General features: G+C 42.6%; 1 protein-coding gene across 2 annotated transcripts in view; it reads right to left on the bottom strand.

The window, feature by feature from the left end:
* Positions 1 to 227: 227 nt before the first annotated feature.
* LOC137098180 (adhesion G protein-coupled receptor A3) overlaps positions 228 to 17,914 on the bottom strand; it is a 151,181-nt gene continuing 133,494 nt past the window's right edge. The window contains exons 16-18 of one of the 2 annotated variants that reach the window (XM_067474150.1): positions 12,178 to 12,323; positions 5,005 to 5,100; positions 228 to 4,760 (exon numbers count right to left, since the gene is read on the bottom strand). In XM_067474150.1, coding sequence (XP_067330251.1) covers positions 3,332 to 4,760; positions 5,005 to 5,100; positions 12,178 to 12,323 — 1,671 coding nt within the window. In that variant the 3' untranslated portion in view covers positions 228 to 3,331. The remainder of the gene's footprint in view (positions 4,761 to 5,004; positions 5,101 to 12,177; positions 12,324 to 17,914) is intronic. The other variant, XM_067474141.1, reaches the window with a different exon arrangement.

Genomic DNA, 17,914 nt, shown 5'->3' with positions numbered 1-17,914 from the left:
TGGAGAACTATAACCAACATGTCCAGGTGCTAAACTGGCCTGACATCCAGACCTGTGATCCACACAAGGCATTCAGAGCATCGGAAAGGCTTCATGGGTTCTGAACAATTGGGCTCCGATGGGGAGGCCTATAAACTCTGTGGAGTTGGTGCTGTATGGTGTCGACACTCCTCCAGGCTTATATGTGGGACAACCATGTCCTGGATGAGTGAGAATCTTCACAGACACTTGTAGCATTATGAAGGGCAGATTATAACACGGGAGGCCTCAAACTGTTGAGCATCTGAAATCCTGTATCAAGACAAAATGTGAGGAGTGCTCCCGTTTCGACATTTTAAAATACTACCACAGTAAAAATATCTCATTTAATATGCTGTCTTATTCCTATTTGCAATCACTGGCCATTAGAACCATGTATAACATGATGCACTCCAGTACGATCCCACCATCCACTATGACCTCAATAAGAAACACACAAATAGCAGAATTATCACTTTTCTTACTGATGTAACCTAAAAGAAACATTGTAAAAGTAGAATTCACCACAGAGCTGCAGTACTGGCTTGCATTCGATTGTACAGGTGTCCCTAATGAAATGGTTGGAAATAGGTTTCAAATTATTTGCAAATCATTGCGTTCTCTTTGGTTTACATTTTGCAAAGCATCCTCAACTTCCGGGAAATGGGCTCTGTAAGTTGAATTAGACATTCATGGCAGACACAAACAAACACAAGCCAAAAGACGCTCTCATCTGTTGCATGGTGAAAAAATACATTTATTGGAATCTGTGTCAATGTAGAAAAATGTGAAAACTGGCTTTAGGTTTTGTCACAGTACCACAGGTGAATATTCCAGCAGCAGCCGCCCGGTGAGCCAAAAGTTAAGTCATCAAGCTTGGAGAGGGCAGTACATCTGCTACTGATGACAAAAGAAAAAGGTGGCCTGCGATACCAAACCCACTGTTTCACAGACACTAAAAAAAACAAAAGATAAAAATAAAAAATAGCTCTGGCTGATCCTAAAAAAGCAAATACACGTTGTACAGCAATTAAACTAGACCAATGCTCTTTCTGTTTAATGCAGCTTTTGAAGGAGAGGTTGATTTCAAACTTTGGTTGTGATACTGTTACAAATCCCTTTCCAATGACCGAAAAGCCAGGGTGACTGGATCCAAGGTGGCTCCAAGGAGCATCTACTGTATGATCAATTGAGAGCCAGTGTGTTTAATATCTCATACGTTTGGGGCCCATAACGTCCCATTTTGTCCCAGACACTGGAAATTACGCCCGGTGGCCCCGTGCAAAGCTATGAGGTTCATGCATCATCTCTGATGTTACCACAAGCCCTTTCACTACACAAATTCCTGCCATTCAAATAAAGGGACCATCATAGTATCTGACTTTTCTTCTTCTGCAGAAGTCCCCATTCCAATTGAAATGTAACACATATGTATGTATAATAAACATAGTGTGTGTGGCGAGTCTGCATACTTTATGACGCCAACGGAAACAAAAGAGGACATTTCTAAACTCAGATACTGAGTATTAACATTGAGATGTCAGTTTTCCCCATACAACGTTCTTCACACATAGACTTTTTTTTTTATTCTTAAATATCTTAAATCTCATATAAAATAATTCATCCAAAACTGATATATACACAGAGAAGGGTGCACAACATGGATAAAGAGATGGTGTGCATGCTATAGCAGGACTGCTGTGAGATTCCATTTTTGTCTTTCCTGATGAAATGTGTGACTTTTTTTTTTTTTTTAAAGAATGACTGGTCAGCATCATACGCAAAATCGCGGTTTAGAAAACAAACACGTGCGTCCAAATCAATACCGAGTCTCTTAAGACTCGGAATGTGACCCCCATGGTAAAAAAACAAAAACTAACCGCATTTCAACCTTGGCCTCTCATAGCACAAGTTACCGACCAAAGCCGGACCTGGGAGGGTTATGGTTTTCTTAATCGGATATTAGAATAAGGCTCATTACATTAAATGGAAATCTCCAGTGGAGGTTGATAAAGTGTTTGTCGGGGAACAGGTTTAATCCAAGAGAGTGACAAAAAAAGATGAACGGTGAGCTGCAGCAATAGTAATTGAGGTCGAGGCAAATAAGGTGTTGGACGAGCATCTGTTAACACTGTTAATATGTAGTACATGTACATACGACAACACACGCATGCTTTGTGGCATTGTGAGACAAATTCTAAATAAGAAAAATACAATTCCACTGATTTTTTTTGTCACGTGTCATTTTGTAGCTTTAGCCCACAGTGAGTGAGGGTTGGCTAAAATCTTTTATTGGTTTCAATTTTGTCACAGGCAGGTTTCCTGAAGTGATCTGCGTCTTCTATAATCACATTCACCCTTTTTTTTTATTCCTAACTAAAAATGACTTTCTATGCCGATTTTATGAGGTGGCAATATAAAAATGTTTGCGAGCTGAAGAACAGATTTAAAACCTGGACACTCGCTTGTGGCTCCATGTCGCACAGTGTTAATACAGAGTAATTAAATAAAAAAACGCAGCGAATGCAATGAATTAATGACACGAACTCTCTATTCACGCTGTTGCTGTGGATGCTGCCGTTATTTACTTCTCACCAAAATAAAAATCAAAAACAAACAAACAGTGAAGACATCATACAGACATCACGATCAATATTAAAACCTAGAGGAGGATGCTTGGTTTAACGTCTCTTTTTTCGTAGCTTTAAATTTTCACAACTTAACTGGTATCCACATATTTCTGGCAAGCGACAGTATCTTTATATATTATTTAGAAAATCTCTAGTCGATATTCACAGTTGCTTGACTGAATGGAAAAATACCCATGAAGTCTAAAATTGCTGGTTTAGTCGTCTAAAACACGGATGCTAACAGTTCTTTAAAGTACTGGAGGTTCACTGTCATTGTGGACTGTTCGATGGATTCAGATTTAAAGTGTAAAAATATCTTGCCGCGTGACGCCTTGGAGCACTAACACACATATTCATACATACAACCGTTCACTTTCTTGAAGAGATTTGCGGTAATATGGAAACAGTGAAAATACCTTCAGTTACATCTGGAGGTTTATGATGACACATTTCAGAACTTCTTCTTGTTTGGAGAGATTGTGTTATAGTCATGAGATCAGATTTTCTGTACAGTAAAACAGCACACATACAAACATGAGGACATCAAAATAAAAATATCCCACACTGATTGTGATGTTTGAAATGCTATTCAATTCATTTTTTTCAAATTCTAGAAAGGGTTTTTTTTTATTCTGGCGGGATGCGGCAGGGGTGCTGCCTGTTTCCCATTTTCCCTTCTTACACTACACAGTAGTTTCATTCTTCCAGGGTCCAGTGCGTATATTTCCTGTGCTGTCCGAGGTGTACAGGAGTCCTTCGTGCAGGCCCCCTTTTAGAATCCCGTTCTGATTGGGCGGGTTCTGAGGGTAGGATTGTCTGCGTGGGGCGTGCATCTCCAGGTGGTGATGTGTCGCCATGGCGTCCTCCTCGGCCACTTTGCCGCAGCCGCAAAGGAAGACGCCTGTGTCGCCGGACTCTGCCGGGCACAGGGAAGGGAAAAGGTCCGCCTTGGCACAGCAAATGTGCCTGTGGCAGGGATTATGGCATGCCAGGGCCTCGTGTGTGCTGGCTGCAGCAGCGTGGCATGTGTGATGCCCGTCATGGTGGCCTTCGTGGGCCAGATGCGGACAAATGTGGGCGTGGCGCTCATGCGTGCTGTGGGGGCTGTCAGTGTGCGAGCTGTGCACGCTGCCTCCATCCACGCTGGAGGAGATGTGATAGGTGTACTCCCTCTCACTTCCTGCTCCACAAGAGCCGGCCCCAGCCCGGCGGCTTAAGTGGCGCCCCTTAGTCCTGGTGGTGCTCTTTAGGCAGGGGTGCAACTGGATCCCGGGTCGGTAACCCTCCGGGTCAGCGTGTAGCAGAACGTGAGTAGCTGTCGGCTCCTCCTCCATGAGCTGCTGGCTATGCAGAGCGGCACAGCACGGTGTCACCGGTGCGAGACAGGTCACGTGATTTTGCGAAGACGGAATGGTGGCGTGTTTACAGTGACCCAAGCTGCCGTGACTGCAGCTCATCAGGGCTTTACCCTGACAGGGGGAATCGTGGTGGCAGTGGGTGTGACTGTGGCCGTGCCCCGGGGTGTCTCCGTTCACGTTGACCTTCGGCCGCACTGGAGCAGACCCTTGGGCACCAGAGCAGGCATTGGCTCGTCGCCCGGGGCAACAGGAACACCAGCAATGCCAGACATCATCGCGCTTGGCACAGTGATGGATGAGAATGAAGAGGCCAAGCGTGACGGAGAAGGCACCGTAAAGGCAGCTGAAGATCATGTCCAGGAAGTGGCCCTGCGACACGGCAAGTGCCCCAAAAGTCCACGTGGCCAGGAACAGGAAAAGAGTGAAGGCCGCCGTTCGCAGCTGAGCCTTGAAGGAGTGCTCGTTAGCCAGCAGCGCGGGGTTGATGGGAATTCCCGGGCAGCCAGCGGGACAGTGGCTCCCACCGGGTGGCGCCGCCGGAGCTCCAGGCTCGGCGGCCTGGTGGCAGTGAGTCGGCACATCCACGGCAGCCAGTCTCTGTTGCTCTTCTGCTAGCTGCTTGAGCTCGTACTTCTTTTCAGGGTGCCGCCGCAGCTGGATGAAGGTACAGAGGAAGTAGATGCATGTCACGAGGATGATGAAGGCCACAGGGCCAAAGAAGGCTCCCAGGCTGGGCTCCCAAGCCATCCAGCAGCTGCAACACACATGAAAACCACTGGATTGGACAACGTTCAGATTCATAAGTCTGCAAACTATTTTTAACACGTTTCACATACTTAACATGCACAAACAGAGATACACATCGTTACACTCATACGAGCTGTTGCTTTGTAGGAATAATTAGCAGCTAGTAAGGACAACACGTGTGTGGTCGTCTGAAATGGTGGCAAACATTAACAGTGTTCAACCGTGAATGCAGACGTAAATCCTGGACTTACTATGGCGCTTGCTCCCCACTGCCATAGTTGTCTATGTTGACCGCTGCGGTGACCCCGCAGATGATGAGGGGCACTCCACCACTGACTAAATAAAATCTGTGGGGTGATAAAGGCAAAAACAGAAGCAGAGAAAATAATAAAAAGTGTAATGCAAGAATGCAAAGGCATTTACAAATCCCTATCTCTTGCTATTGGATTACAACAGCACACTGTCAGACTGACAGAGGAACAGTATCAGACACACAGGAAAGATAATAAGCCAGAGATCCAAACAGACAAAGGGACAGATAAGATGTGCAGTGAGAGAAGCTCGTTTCCGGCTCCCAAATAACTCCCATTCTCTCAACTTCGGGGCAAACGTATGAATGTCGGATCTTTTCCCCACATTTCCTCCAACACGTCCATCCCAACCCATCTGAAAGCACCAGCGTGTGAACGCGTGTGTTTGCGATCGCACTCCACGGGTGCGATCACGCCAGCAGCATGTTTCCCCCCCTACGCTGCAAACCAAAGTGTAAATTTGACTCCGAAAACAAATCTGTTTCCAGTCGATGTACTGTAAGCGCGATTAACCTGTCAGCACTCATTGCTGCAATTTACAACATCTGCTGTTTGCAACAGCCCAGGAGACGTGATGAGAAAACCTGGGAAGTGGATTTAAATTCACTTTGACTCATCAAGCATTTCTCACTTCTGACTCGCTAAAATTGTGCCTTTTCACACGGTATCCTCAAGATATTTTAAATTGCTTTGCTGGTACCGTACAGACACCGCAGGTCTCTTCAACGATGGACGGGGTTCGAGTTAAAGGTCCGTGAGTGGGAGGTTTTGCTACATGCCAAAACACTGCGCAGCTGCTCATCATTTCGAAGGTTATCGCACCAGAGACGATCTTTCTTTGCCGCTGACATACAACATTCACCTTTTAAACTAAGCTGCCAGGAATGTTGCACTTTCACTTAATCCAATTTGTGCTGGATGGTCCTGTGTTTGAGGCCTTATCGACAGTACTGCTGCTGTGGTCAAGCTGTAGTGAGCAGGGACCCTTAAGGCAATGATACGGGGATGCTTTTATCTATGGATTTACATGGACATCATGGCCTGGGAATTTTCCCACCCTGATTTTGCCACCTCTAGTCCTTCAGGTACACATGACGTATGCACAGAGGCACGTGCATCACAAAAATATACACCATTAAATTCAATACAGAAACGCAGCTAATGCCGGCAGCTCTCTGCACTTTCATCCACTTTCCTATACAACACTGTTATTTCCTTCTCCTTTCTGTTCCATCTCAACCCCCGTCACTCCTCTAACCTTTCCACCACTCCATCTTCCTCTGTCGTCATCCTCCATTTCCTGCCCTCAGTCCTTTCTCTCACTTACGGTCTCCCTCCTAATCTGCCCTCCATCACACAGCAGGCGTCCCGAAAATTCAATTACAATCAAGATGTTTGCCCGAGCTGGTTGGTGAGGGGTTGGTTGGGTGGAAGATGCGTGATTGTGGGGGGTGGGGGGGTGGGGTGGGTACCAGCCTGCCACTGTCTCTCAGCAGAGCAGTTTCCTGTTCCAAAAGAAAGCCATTTACACACCAGTCAGTGAGATAAGCATAAATGAGAAAAACTACTGGCGGTTAAAGCACTCGGGGCTTTAAAATTCTCATTCACCCTTTTCCCGTGCAGGAATAACTGCCCATGTTTCCTGCAGGCTCACGCACAAGGAAACACCGGTTTGCACACATGCACAAAATGCATAGTCTATATGTAGCCCTATTTGGTGCAAAGAGAAATTCTTTCACATGAGAAAACACACACACACACACACACACACACACACACACACACACCATTCTATTAAAGAAGGCCTCCAGACTCTAACAAAATGGCTGTGTATGCAGAGTTGTGCTTCTAAGTGAGTTTAGGACCAGCAATCATCTGATATAAATAGACCCTGAAGTGCCTTTTAGTCAGCAGCTACACAGCGAATACCATCTTTGTTCTTCTGCTTTTGCACTGTCCTCTTTTTTTTTTTTTTTGTGGGACTGTTCAGTGTCGTCTCTCTGGACCTGGTCCAAGATATACATAGCACAGCAGGGGGGCAACTGATGGTCATGGAGCTTCAGCACAGGCCAAGACTTAAGTGGCTTTAGCTGCACTATGCAACAGCAATAAATAACTTAAAGTTGAATTCTGCACGCCCGAGTACCCTTGAATGAACAAAGTCAGCTATAGTTAACATTTTGGGAAATACATTTATTCAATTACAGTTAAATAAGGACACTGATACCACCAATGACATATGACGTTAACACTAGCAGCTGGTCAACAATATTGAATTCATTGCTAAAAAGAAAAAATGTCAGGGTGTAAACAGGAAAAGACATCACCTTTGTTCCAAAGTTGAGTGCATCGCTAACATTTTAAAGATATTGGCTGTGAAAATTCTAGATAATAATTATTATATTTAGTGATAATATAAATAATGTGGGGGGCCTGGTGGTAGAGCATTGGGTTGGGGTCCAAAAGGCCACAGGTTCAAACTCCACCCCACTAGGTGTGGCCCCGCCCGGTCACCAAGGGACTCTGGATAAAGGCAGGAAGGCCAAATCAATGTGCAGAACACGTTCAGCAGTGGAGACCCCTGAAGGGACAAGCACTTTGATCTTTACTGATTTTATAAATACTATTAATACAAATAATGATGTGTGTCTTTTTTATAGTCACGGATAAATTATAGATAATAACTACGAATGTCAATTTTAAATGGTGAATTGTGAATCTTTTCTAATGATGCAACTTCCTCTCATCATCTTTGATTTTGCAGAAGAAAAGCATGGTAGATACCCAAGATACGGACTAAAATGATATTTTTCCAGGACCAAACAGTAATATCCCTAAACGAGTTGTCAAACATATACAGATTTGCAGATAACTATGCGCTGCTTTTCCAGGTGCCCAGAAAGGAGTGCGACTCAAATGTAGGCAGTGCACGGTAATCACAAGCTGGGGCCATGACTCAGCAAGTTTATTTTCCTAAAAGGCTGCACTGATACAAACTGCAGCTTGTAATGTTCTAGTGTATCAAATTAACATTCTTCTTCTGTGGTGATTGGGCTTTTTATGACTTCAGAAAGACCCAAGATATTCTACCTCACACAACCATTTCATTTTCTTTCTTTTAAATAAAATATCAAAATCCAGAGGAATGTATTGTATTGTAAACTACAAATGTTAACGTGTGAATTTGTCTGTTTAGAGAAATGATTTTTGCAACAGATAACAGAGGAGGAGGATTTTGTCCCAGAAGGGGAAGTGATTTGCATGGTGCCAGATGACTGTCAGTCAATTCGACGTGTGTGGTCCAACATAGTGCAGGGAATTTCTGACACGGGTCAGCGTGATGGTCTGCTGGGTTTGCCATCAGATGCTGTCAGGAGTTCAGGGATAGGAAATGAGGAAGAGGAGGAGGAATGGTTGAGGTTGTCGTTGAGAAGAGGGATGTGTTTTTTTTGGGGGGGGGGGGGCAAAATTGATTTGTCTCCAGCTGCTAGGTCTCATTGCATGAGCCTGTCTGACTGGGAGCATTACAGTCAATCACTGTGGATCAACTCCACTGCTGTGTCACACGATCTCTCCGCCTGCCCCCAGACAAATTATCATGTTCACAAGCAGTGCATGATGGGAGAGCCTCAAGTGCATTCCGTAATAACCCCCCACTTCCCGTCACACAAGGGTCTGAGGATTTGCTTTGCTTACAGGTTGAGGGGATCCTTATGTAATAGGACACTTATCCACGGACTCTCCAGGAAGACATGACTGAGCATGACTGATTGTTTTACATTTCATAACCAATCATTGTGGAATATATATAAAATGTTTTTTAATGGTAAGGGGGCTTGTGGGTGCTACATGTGTCACTATACTACTCTTCAACAGGCCACAGAAAGCTAGCAAGTTTTGTAGGGTTCATATCCAGTGCCGCTCCGAGTTCATGGACTATATTTTCTTTTAAAATATTCCAGAAAGTTCAAGGGAAGTTGGGTATTTTCCAACAACTTAAGAAAATCACACTCAAAATCTGAAAACACGATTAAACAACAAACAGGCGTTTGTTACGGTGCGCCTTCGGTTTGCCTCCGCACGTCGGCTCTCAAACCGTTTCCCTAACAGGATTTCTGGCTCAAGCGTCTGGAGTTCAGCTCTGCACTGCAGCCGTAATGCGCCGAAGAGCTCGCGCAGCACCTTCTCACCACAGAGAGGACGCGCGCCGCATGTGGCCGAAAGCTGATCCTCTTAAAACACGCCAAACGTGGTGAGTGAGCAGAAAAGCAATGAAATGGTGAATGATGGGAGAAAAACCTTATGTGTGTGTCTAATTGCAAAAAGATTTGAACGAGTCAAAAGGCTAAATGCATGTAGATTTGTGATAAAGCTCCTGGGTGGCTGAAGTAATTAGTCATAGCACCGAGGACACGACATACTAACAGGCTGCTTTTAGTCATTCGTTTCTACGTCCTTCATTCTTCCTACAGTCATTTATAGGAAGCCTAGAGCAGAATAACTACATGAAAACATTGACTGTACAGTCAGTCCAGACCCTGTCTGCAAGAATGTGTAGCAATACAGTATCTATACGAATTAAATATCTTAGAAAATTCCCAAAAAGTACCATTTTTGTCCGCTGTGCATCCTCAAAATAATCTCAAGCAGCCCGCTTCTTTGCTACTATCGTCTGTCCCATGTTTTCAAGTGAATGGCAGCAGTACACGAAAGAGGAGGCCACAGTGGTTTCTTCATGCAATTAAACTGTACACACTAAAACATGGATCCCCTGTTCTGGCAAAGGTGCAACCGCTAGCTATGCCGAGTGCACTTCACCGTCGCTTAGCAGTGATGGAACCAATGGTGATGTGTTTAAAAACTACTGTCTTTAAATTACATTGAGTAACAAAAAATAATTGGATTACTAGGCCAGATCAGTTGGCAAAGACAAGGAAAGACTCTACCGGTGATTGACACTAATAGTTATTGATATTAAGTTAACTGACAATAAAAGTTACTCAGAAAGCTGCTCATCACTCCTATAAAACTCCTGCCATCAGACTTATTATTGCTAAGCAGCAGCATTCACCTTAGGTGTCACATCTAACCGGAGATTCTAAGCACAATAGGCCTCACTTCAGAAATGCGACTGATTAAATGGAATTCACTCCACTCATTTTCACATTAAGTGAATCATTGCCGTTCAAAGCCTGAACGTCTTTCCCCGTGACAGACAGTGGCTTCGGATTAATATTTGCAATTCCTCAACGTGAACACATGTGGTAGAAATCCACAAGGAGAGCCAAAGATATAAATAGGAAGCCCTGACAGCCATGTCACTACACAGTGAACAAAGCCAGAGGCCTGAAAGAATGCAAACTAGCTGTGGATGTCTCTGCAGATAAACAACGCAATAACTCATCTGTGAGGACCTATTGTTGCCCACTAAAGGAAACATGAACCAGTAAACAGATGGAAAAAAAAATAATAATAATTTAAGCCAGCATAAATAAAACAGATATGCACACACACAAGGAGAACTGACAAAATTTGAAAATGATTAGTGCTATAGATAATTCTAAATACATATTTATTCAGTAAATTTGAAGGGCATTCGTGTTTTTGTCACACATTATCCTTGAAAGGGATGGATTTTTTTAAGTGTTCATTACTATTTGTTTATGGCTCTTTGGAATGAAAAATATCACTGTTTTGTTAAATAAAGGGACATATTCACTACATTCAAACAATCCCAGCTGATTTTATTAAGGCCTGCTTTTGACTTGATTCCATTAATATTGGGTATTCGCTGACACCGATTCCACTGGATTTTATGGAGCTATATATTTTTCTTGTGGTCATACTGCTCTTAATTCTTAACACAGCAGCACTGGTACCATGTTAAAAAACTGTTTTTTTGTTAGTACTGGCTATAAACCAAGAGATGTTAGCTGAATGTGATTGTTCGCATCCATAATAGGCTAAATCGTGGCATTTCAGACAGTGGTCTGTGGCCCCAAAGAGGGTCTTCGAAGGCACTGCTGATGGTCCTAACCACGTGTTCAATAATGTAAATAGCTCCTGAATTCATTTTGTCCCATAGCGAGACCACATCCAGTGGCAAGGGTTGTTTTGGTCCACACCCTACAGCGATTACTGAGTTAAGACCTGTGCAAATGAAGCCCACTGAGGGAGGAAATGGACCAGAATTCAATTCAGCTGGACTAAAAAAGGCAGATGTGAAAATGCTCTTAGTCTGACTGGTGGTCTCTGGGTCACAATCAGTGAAAACCTCAAGGCTAAACATTCGCTGTTTAGATTGAGCAAACCCATTTTGCCAACATCAATATCTGAACTCAAAGTCCTGATTTCTGATTTGTTTTTCGTCTTTCACATTCACACACCAACTGGTAGTCGCCTATTCAGTCGAATGCTGCACTGTGAAGGCAGCAACGCAGCAAAACTAGCAGGTTGAGATTTACCAAACCCAGCAAGACCCCCGGAATAAAAGGACGTAAGGTTTGGCTCTGCATTACTTTTGGTGATATAAATTCTCGCCCAGGATCTTCGCCAATACAGATTACTTAGATCGCTTTGGAGCACCGCTAATACACACATATCTGATTCACTACATCCAGAAAGATTTTTTTTTTTAATTCATATTGTAAATCGTGCAGCGTTTCTTTGAGTGTGTGCCCCAGTGTGTACAGCATAAAATAGTTCCAACTAGACACAGTCAAAGTAAAATGCTGCTTATTCAGTGATGCATCACAAATCTAAAAATGTAATACAGTACATAGAGTAATATAAACAGGGGGCATCTCTCTGCAGAACTTCTTACATCTGTTTTACATCTAATGGAGTATTTTTTTATTTGATTTTATTACAACAGGTAGTAGGAATGAACTTTCCATGGGATAGGAACAGCATGTGATTGCTACACATACGTCGCAGTCTCAGTCAGGTCACATACTGAGAAGATTCAAATATACACACAGGCAGCAAGTGGCAATGACATCAGACATACTTGCCACACACATGCACAAAACCTCAAACACAGAGCTCCTTACGTGCTTTTCTGACTCGATGCAGTCAGGGGTTGAGGAGGGCTGCAAGGACGTTTGTGCTTACCTCAACAGGGGCTGTTTGAGCGCCGGGGGTGGGTCACCATCTTGGCTCTGTGGAGGTTTCTTGGTCACCTGTTTATAAATGTTCCTCGCCGTCACCCCGAGCCACAGCATGGTCGACAGAGACGAGTAGTGCAGCACGACTCCGACCTGAGACGAGGTGATAGAGGGTACATCGAGTTATTTACTTGACTTTTGCTCAACTTTTGTTAATGCATACAGTATAGTGTGCCCCGCTGGAAAATGTCAGACTTGATTATATTCCTGTAACTCAAAGAAGAAATGTTCAGGAAGAACTGCCACTCCTCTCTTAAACAGATCAATGTCACTCCAAGGATGTCTCCACCGACGTTTTCCTTTCAAGACCTGACTGCTTTGTCTTATCCTTCTAAAATACAATGGTACACGAATGGAAAGACAGGTTCAAAAAGTGTTATTGAATCATCAAGGTTGTCTGGGATAAGAGCATTATGTTGAGGTTATACTGGTGGTTACTGAGCAGCTCCTTATCAGTTGAGTTGGAGGACACAAAGTGTGCGCAGTGAATAATAAATCGGAATATAAATGATAGTCACGTTGACAGCTATCAGCCCGTGATTGTTTTCCAAATTGCACTGTATACATATCTCTGTACTTCCTTGTTTTAATATTCATGAATATTAGTGAAATGGGGGAACTGGTCTAACTTTGTTTAAAGGCTTTGCCAACTTGGAAAAAAAAAAGAAATGGTGGAGAAAGAAATTGAAAATGCACTAAGTCTCTTTCTCAATCTAGTCTGTTCATGATGCACTGGCAACTTGAGATATCCGTTCAAACGCTTTCTCTCGAGCTTGATTGGCCGAGGGACCGAAGCTAGCGCACCAGAGTCCAGACGCTAATTGGACGTGTCCTTGAGCTGGAGTCCGCACACTTCAGAGCTTCATTAGGGCCAAGAACAGACAGAAAGGGAAATGTGTTTGTAATGCGGGAATTAGGGGAGAGAAGAGATTCTCACTTTAATAACACAGTGCACACGGTGGCTGATTATAGTCACGAAACGTACAGAAACGTTGATCCTTGGCCAGTACAGACAACACGATCGCCGCCTGCACATCAATCATCAAAAATTAATTAATATGTTATTAACACGTGCTCCTATACAAAAAACATGTTTGAACTAAAACGATTAAATGTATAACACATTGCAAACGTGTGCTGAAGTGATTTCCGTATTGTCGCCTGTTTAATGTGCAGTAATTAGTCATGTGACAGCTAATTATTCTCTAAAGTGCGCATGGATTCGTGGATGTATTATAAGAACTGGATACCACGAAAATTGCTTCCCGAGCACAAAGGCCAAAAAAGCTTTCAGGGCTGTGGGCTTTCTGTCGTTGGATTTAAAGTGCTCGCATTCTCTTTGTATTCATTTTTTTATTCAGTGTTGTTTCTTAAAACAGCAAGTGTTGAAGTAATTTAGAATCTGGCAAACAATGCATTTCAATATTATATAAATATTAAATACATAATTAAAATACTGTACCAACACTTAGTAGAAGTTGCTGGTACTAAAGAAATACAGATACTTCGTGTACACATACATTATACTGTATATTTTTGTTTCTCATCCTTTGTATGAAGTCTCTATTATTTTAGACTGAAGGCAGGTTTCGAACATCACCAACCAAAATCAGACCTCTAAGAAATCAAGCATAAGTGCAGACAGCCCATCCTATAGGTTAAATATGTTCAAATAAGACACATGAGTATGATTAGAAGATCAATAAAAAGGTCTTTTTTTCTTTTGTTAGTAGAGGGTCATGGATAAATACATCATTTCAGTCAGTATTCGGATCAGTGAGCGGGACTATGATCGTACAGTTAACAGAACAGGAGCTGGGAACAGCCCCAGAAAATCTGATCAATGTTTCCGCATTAAAAATGCTATAGCTTCTGCCACCTTAAACAACTCGAGGTGAATGTCGATACAAATTAAGCTGAACACTTCCAAAAATGTCGTTGGATTTATAATCGTGAAATAGTGACTGTCAAACGACATTATTCACGTGTGAGGTTACTAAAACAATAGGAAGAAGCTGATGTTATTGCAACGTAGATACTATATAATTAGAACTAACCATAAGTACCTGTCTTAGTTAGTGCTACGAGGCAAGTTCCTGTGTTGTTTGAATAAAAAAGCTAAATATATGTGACATTTAATGTGAACTGAACATAACAAGATCACTAAACATGGCTCGATGTGCAGCTAGTATTTTACAACACCTGGCAGGGAAATGGGGGTAAACTATGAATTTTTAGACATGTAAACATGCAGTTTGACTTTTATTTCAAGAGGCTTTGGGAGCTGTATATATATGTAGTTTAGTCAGCAAGACTACTCAGGACTAAAAGACAGTAAATAATTCCACTTCCTCTTTGGGGTTTTTATTTATTATTATTATTATTGTTTCTTTTTTTAATTAATATTATTTATAGTTTAAAATCCTAAAAGTTACAAATTGAGTGGGTGTGGCACATTGACAATCAAGATATTTAGAGATTTTTTTGTAATCCTTATTTGATTGTACAGTACATTTTTGATTGGCGGTTCACCTGTCTTGTCCAAGGACATTTGGACACAGCCAGGAGGAACCAACTGCCACACGCACTCAGAAAACCTTTGCTCTGACTGAGAACATGATTACAATCTCATTAGATCATAAGTAGATTAGATCTTTACAATCGAATGGTGATTATCCCCTTAAACAAACTGCACCTATTGCTTTGTTAGTACAGAACATCCATCTGTCTTTTCAGCAAAGGCCAAAAATTAGATATTTACTTTCAGTTGAGTGAGCTCTATAGCGGCTATAAGAGAGTTGGTTCTTTATTTTTCTTCTGCTCCCATCCTACAATCATATGATCTCTAACAGAAGGTCATTGTTTCATTTAACCTTTATTTCACCAGGAAAACCTCACTGAGCTCATTTTCAATAGTGTCCTGGCCAAGACGGGCACCAACACATTCAAATATTGGAAAACTGGCTTCAACCGCGTTTGTTAATCAACCCTAGTCTAGATTATGCTAATTGTCTTCTAATTTCAGTTGCAGTTTTGGTCCTAAACAACAGTACATTAATTAATCCAAATTATTTGCATTGGTACTGTGTCAGTATAAAGCGCAATGCTTTTTACAGCAAACCGGACTTTTCGCTCTCACTCAAAGTATTTGAGAGGCAATTTTGAATAGTAGCCTTTTCCCCTTGACACTGTCAGATGCATTGTTTTTAACTATTTTATCATAGTGTATGTTAACAGTGCTAGAGTACAAAAGTCCATCCCAGCTGTCTTCTATGGGCCTATTCATTATGTTCCCACCATACTGTCTTTGATGATAAGTAACCGGTGTGCCAGAATCATTTTACATGCAGGGAAATGAGCCCAGGAACATTTAAATTGGACGCAATGGAAATACAAAGCAAATCACTCCACCTACTGTAGTGTCTAGAGCCTCTTTTTCTGCCAGTAGTTGCTGTCATAACTAATTTCGCAGTCGTACACTAATGAGGAAACCGTCTGTATGGGATCTTTAAAATGACAGTCGAAAGTGACCTCCGTTCTAGGTCACGTTCAGCCAGGTTCTCTGCTAAATTCATAATTTATTTGACACCGGTCTGAGAGAGTGAAAAAGTAACCGAAATATGTAATGCAAATTTAGACGATCTGAGGTAAAACAAGGGAAAACAAGGTTACACTGCGCACTGCGGTGGTGTAATACAGGCGAGCAGAAGATCTAGTGTGGCAGGTGGGGTGTTGCTCCAATCAGTGTCAAAGTCAACCTTTGTTGCAAGCAAAAGATAGAAAAAGAGATTAGAGGTGACTTTGAGGATGGAAAGGCGCTGGATGCTGCATAGCGACAGTGCCACAATGGACGAGGAGGTGGCGCAAGGCTGTACAGTGGCATAAAGACGGCGAGTGGGTGGATCAGTATAGGATGCAGGTGGAGGTGGTTAGGGATGAGGGTGAGGGGCTGAGGGCTGGGTGGGGATGTGCAGGCTTGAAGTGTCAAAGCTAGTTTCCGAGCTCCTTGAAGTTCTCTCCGTTACATGCGGAGCATGTACTCATGTGACCCCCCGGGAGGGGAGCAGAGGGCGTGTGTGTGTGTGTGTGTGTGTGTGTGTGTGTGTGTGTGTGTGTGTGTGTGCGTATACAGAAGGGGAGTGGGCATGATTGGGGATGGCACTGAGAACACAGCGGGCACTGCATCAACCCACGTGTGCTTTCAAATGTGTGCCTGTGTGCGATCGCACATCTCAAGTGGTCCCTTAATTATTCTAAATTGTGTCTTGTGGGGCCCTGCCGCCATCGTGCATCGCGCAGCAGCAGAAACTCTGCAGAGAGTTATCCTGTTAGCAGCGATCGGCTGAAGGAGGAGGAACTTGGGTGCACGGATTGGTCAAGAACACCTGTGCTGACAGTGTCACACAGGGACATTTAGTGGTACCACTTTTAACATTGTCAGAGGTTTATGGGTTAAAATTAACTGACTCACTGAATGCTGCTTAAGTAAAACTTTATTATTATGAACTCGTGTTCTTAGCTCTATGCTTGATGCCGATTGGAAGTGAAGTATTTATATGTCTAAAGAAGAAAAAATAAATGAATCCCTTGTCCGCCACCTACTGATTTAATGATGTAGGTGAGAGAGACCAGCAGTCTCCTACATCTTCGTATCTCTACAGCTCTGTATTCCTCACTATTTACAATACATATTTTTTTATATAACGGTACAATACTCAATGTATTCAGTTTCACCTTGAAATATGTCACATTATGGAAGCTCAAGACACTGTTTCTGTATAGTATGACGTGCCCACGAGCCACCACTCTGCTAAGGACCAGCTGAGTCGGTGTGTGCAAGACTGGTGTGCTGCACCGTTTAGCTTTTTTCCCCTTTTTCTTTTGGGTTGTAACGTAAGTACATTTTATTTGGCAGGATGTCACAAAGTGCTTCATAAGAAACAGATAAAAGTCATGCAGTAAACATTAAAACAAAAGGTTAAAGCCATAAAACCAAGCACCAAAAACATACCACGCTAAAAAAATAAAAATAAAAATGCACATTTAACAAACAAGTCCATTAGTAGAGGGTAGCAGAGTTGAGGGTTTACTAGTTGAACTACACAGTTTCCTCTTGTCTTGAGCCTGGTGTGAAGAACAACTACAGTAATGAGTCCGGATCACAGCAGGCACCTGAGATTTCGCCTAGTTATAAAAAAGCTGTAATAACAGGAAGAAAGTGTAAAGAGTTTAGAGAAGGTGGGACATGAGGCCTTCAGGAGCTCCTGTGATCCAGGGACGTCTTACTGAGGCAGGTAAAAAGAGAATCACGACACTCACAATGGGAACAGGTTGGATGATCATTAGTATGATTCAGTATGAGACCCAGTGGGTCTGAGCTTAGCAACGTTCCTTAGTGGATGAAACCAAAGGGGCAAGAATTTACATGCAGGTCAAAACACAAAGCCTGGTCCGTGTAAACAAGTTATGGATGGTGAAACTTTCTTTCTCTTTAAGGGAAACGACAACATCATTGTTTCCGGATTTATGGGTGAACAATGAACAAATCCATATAACTTTTGATGGACTTGAGACAGATGTGATGATTGGGCAACATTTTGGGGCTTCAAAGAAAAAATATAATTGAATATAATCTGTGTAAAAATGGCAATATATACCTTCAGACTGACATATCACATGCCCAA

Source organism: Channa argus, chromosome 1, assembly GCF_033026475.1.
Source record: "Channa argus isolate prfri chromosome 1, Channa argus male v1.0, whole genome shotgun sequence".
NCBI lineage: Eukaryota > Metazoa > Chordata > Actinopteri > Anabantiformes > Channidae > Channa > Channa argus.
This window is presented reverse-complemented; position numbering and strand designations above follow the sequence as displayed.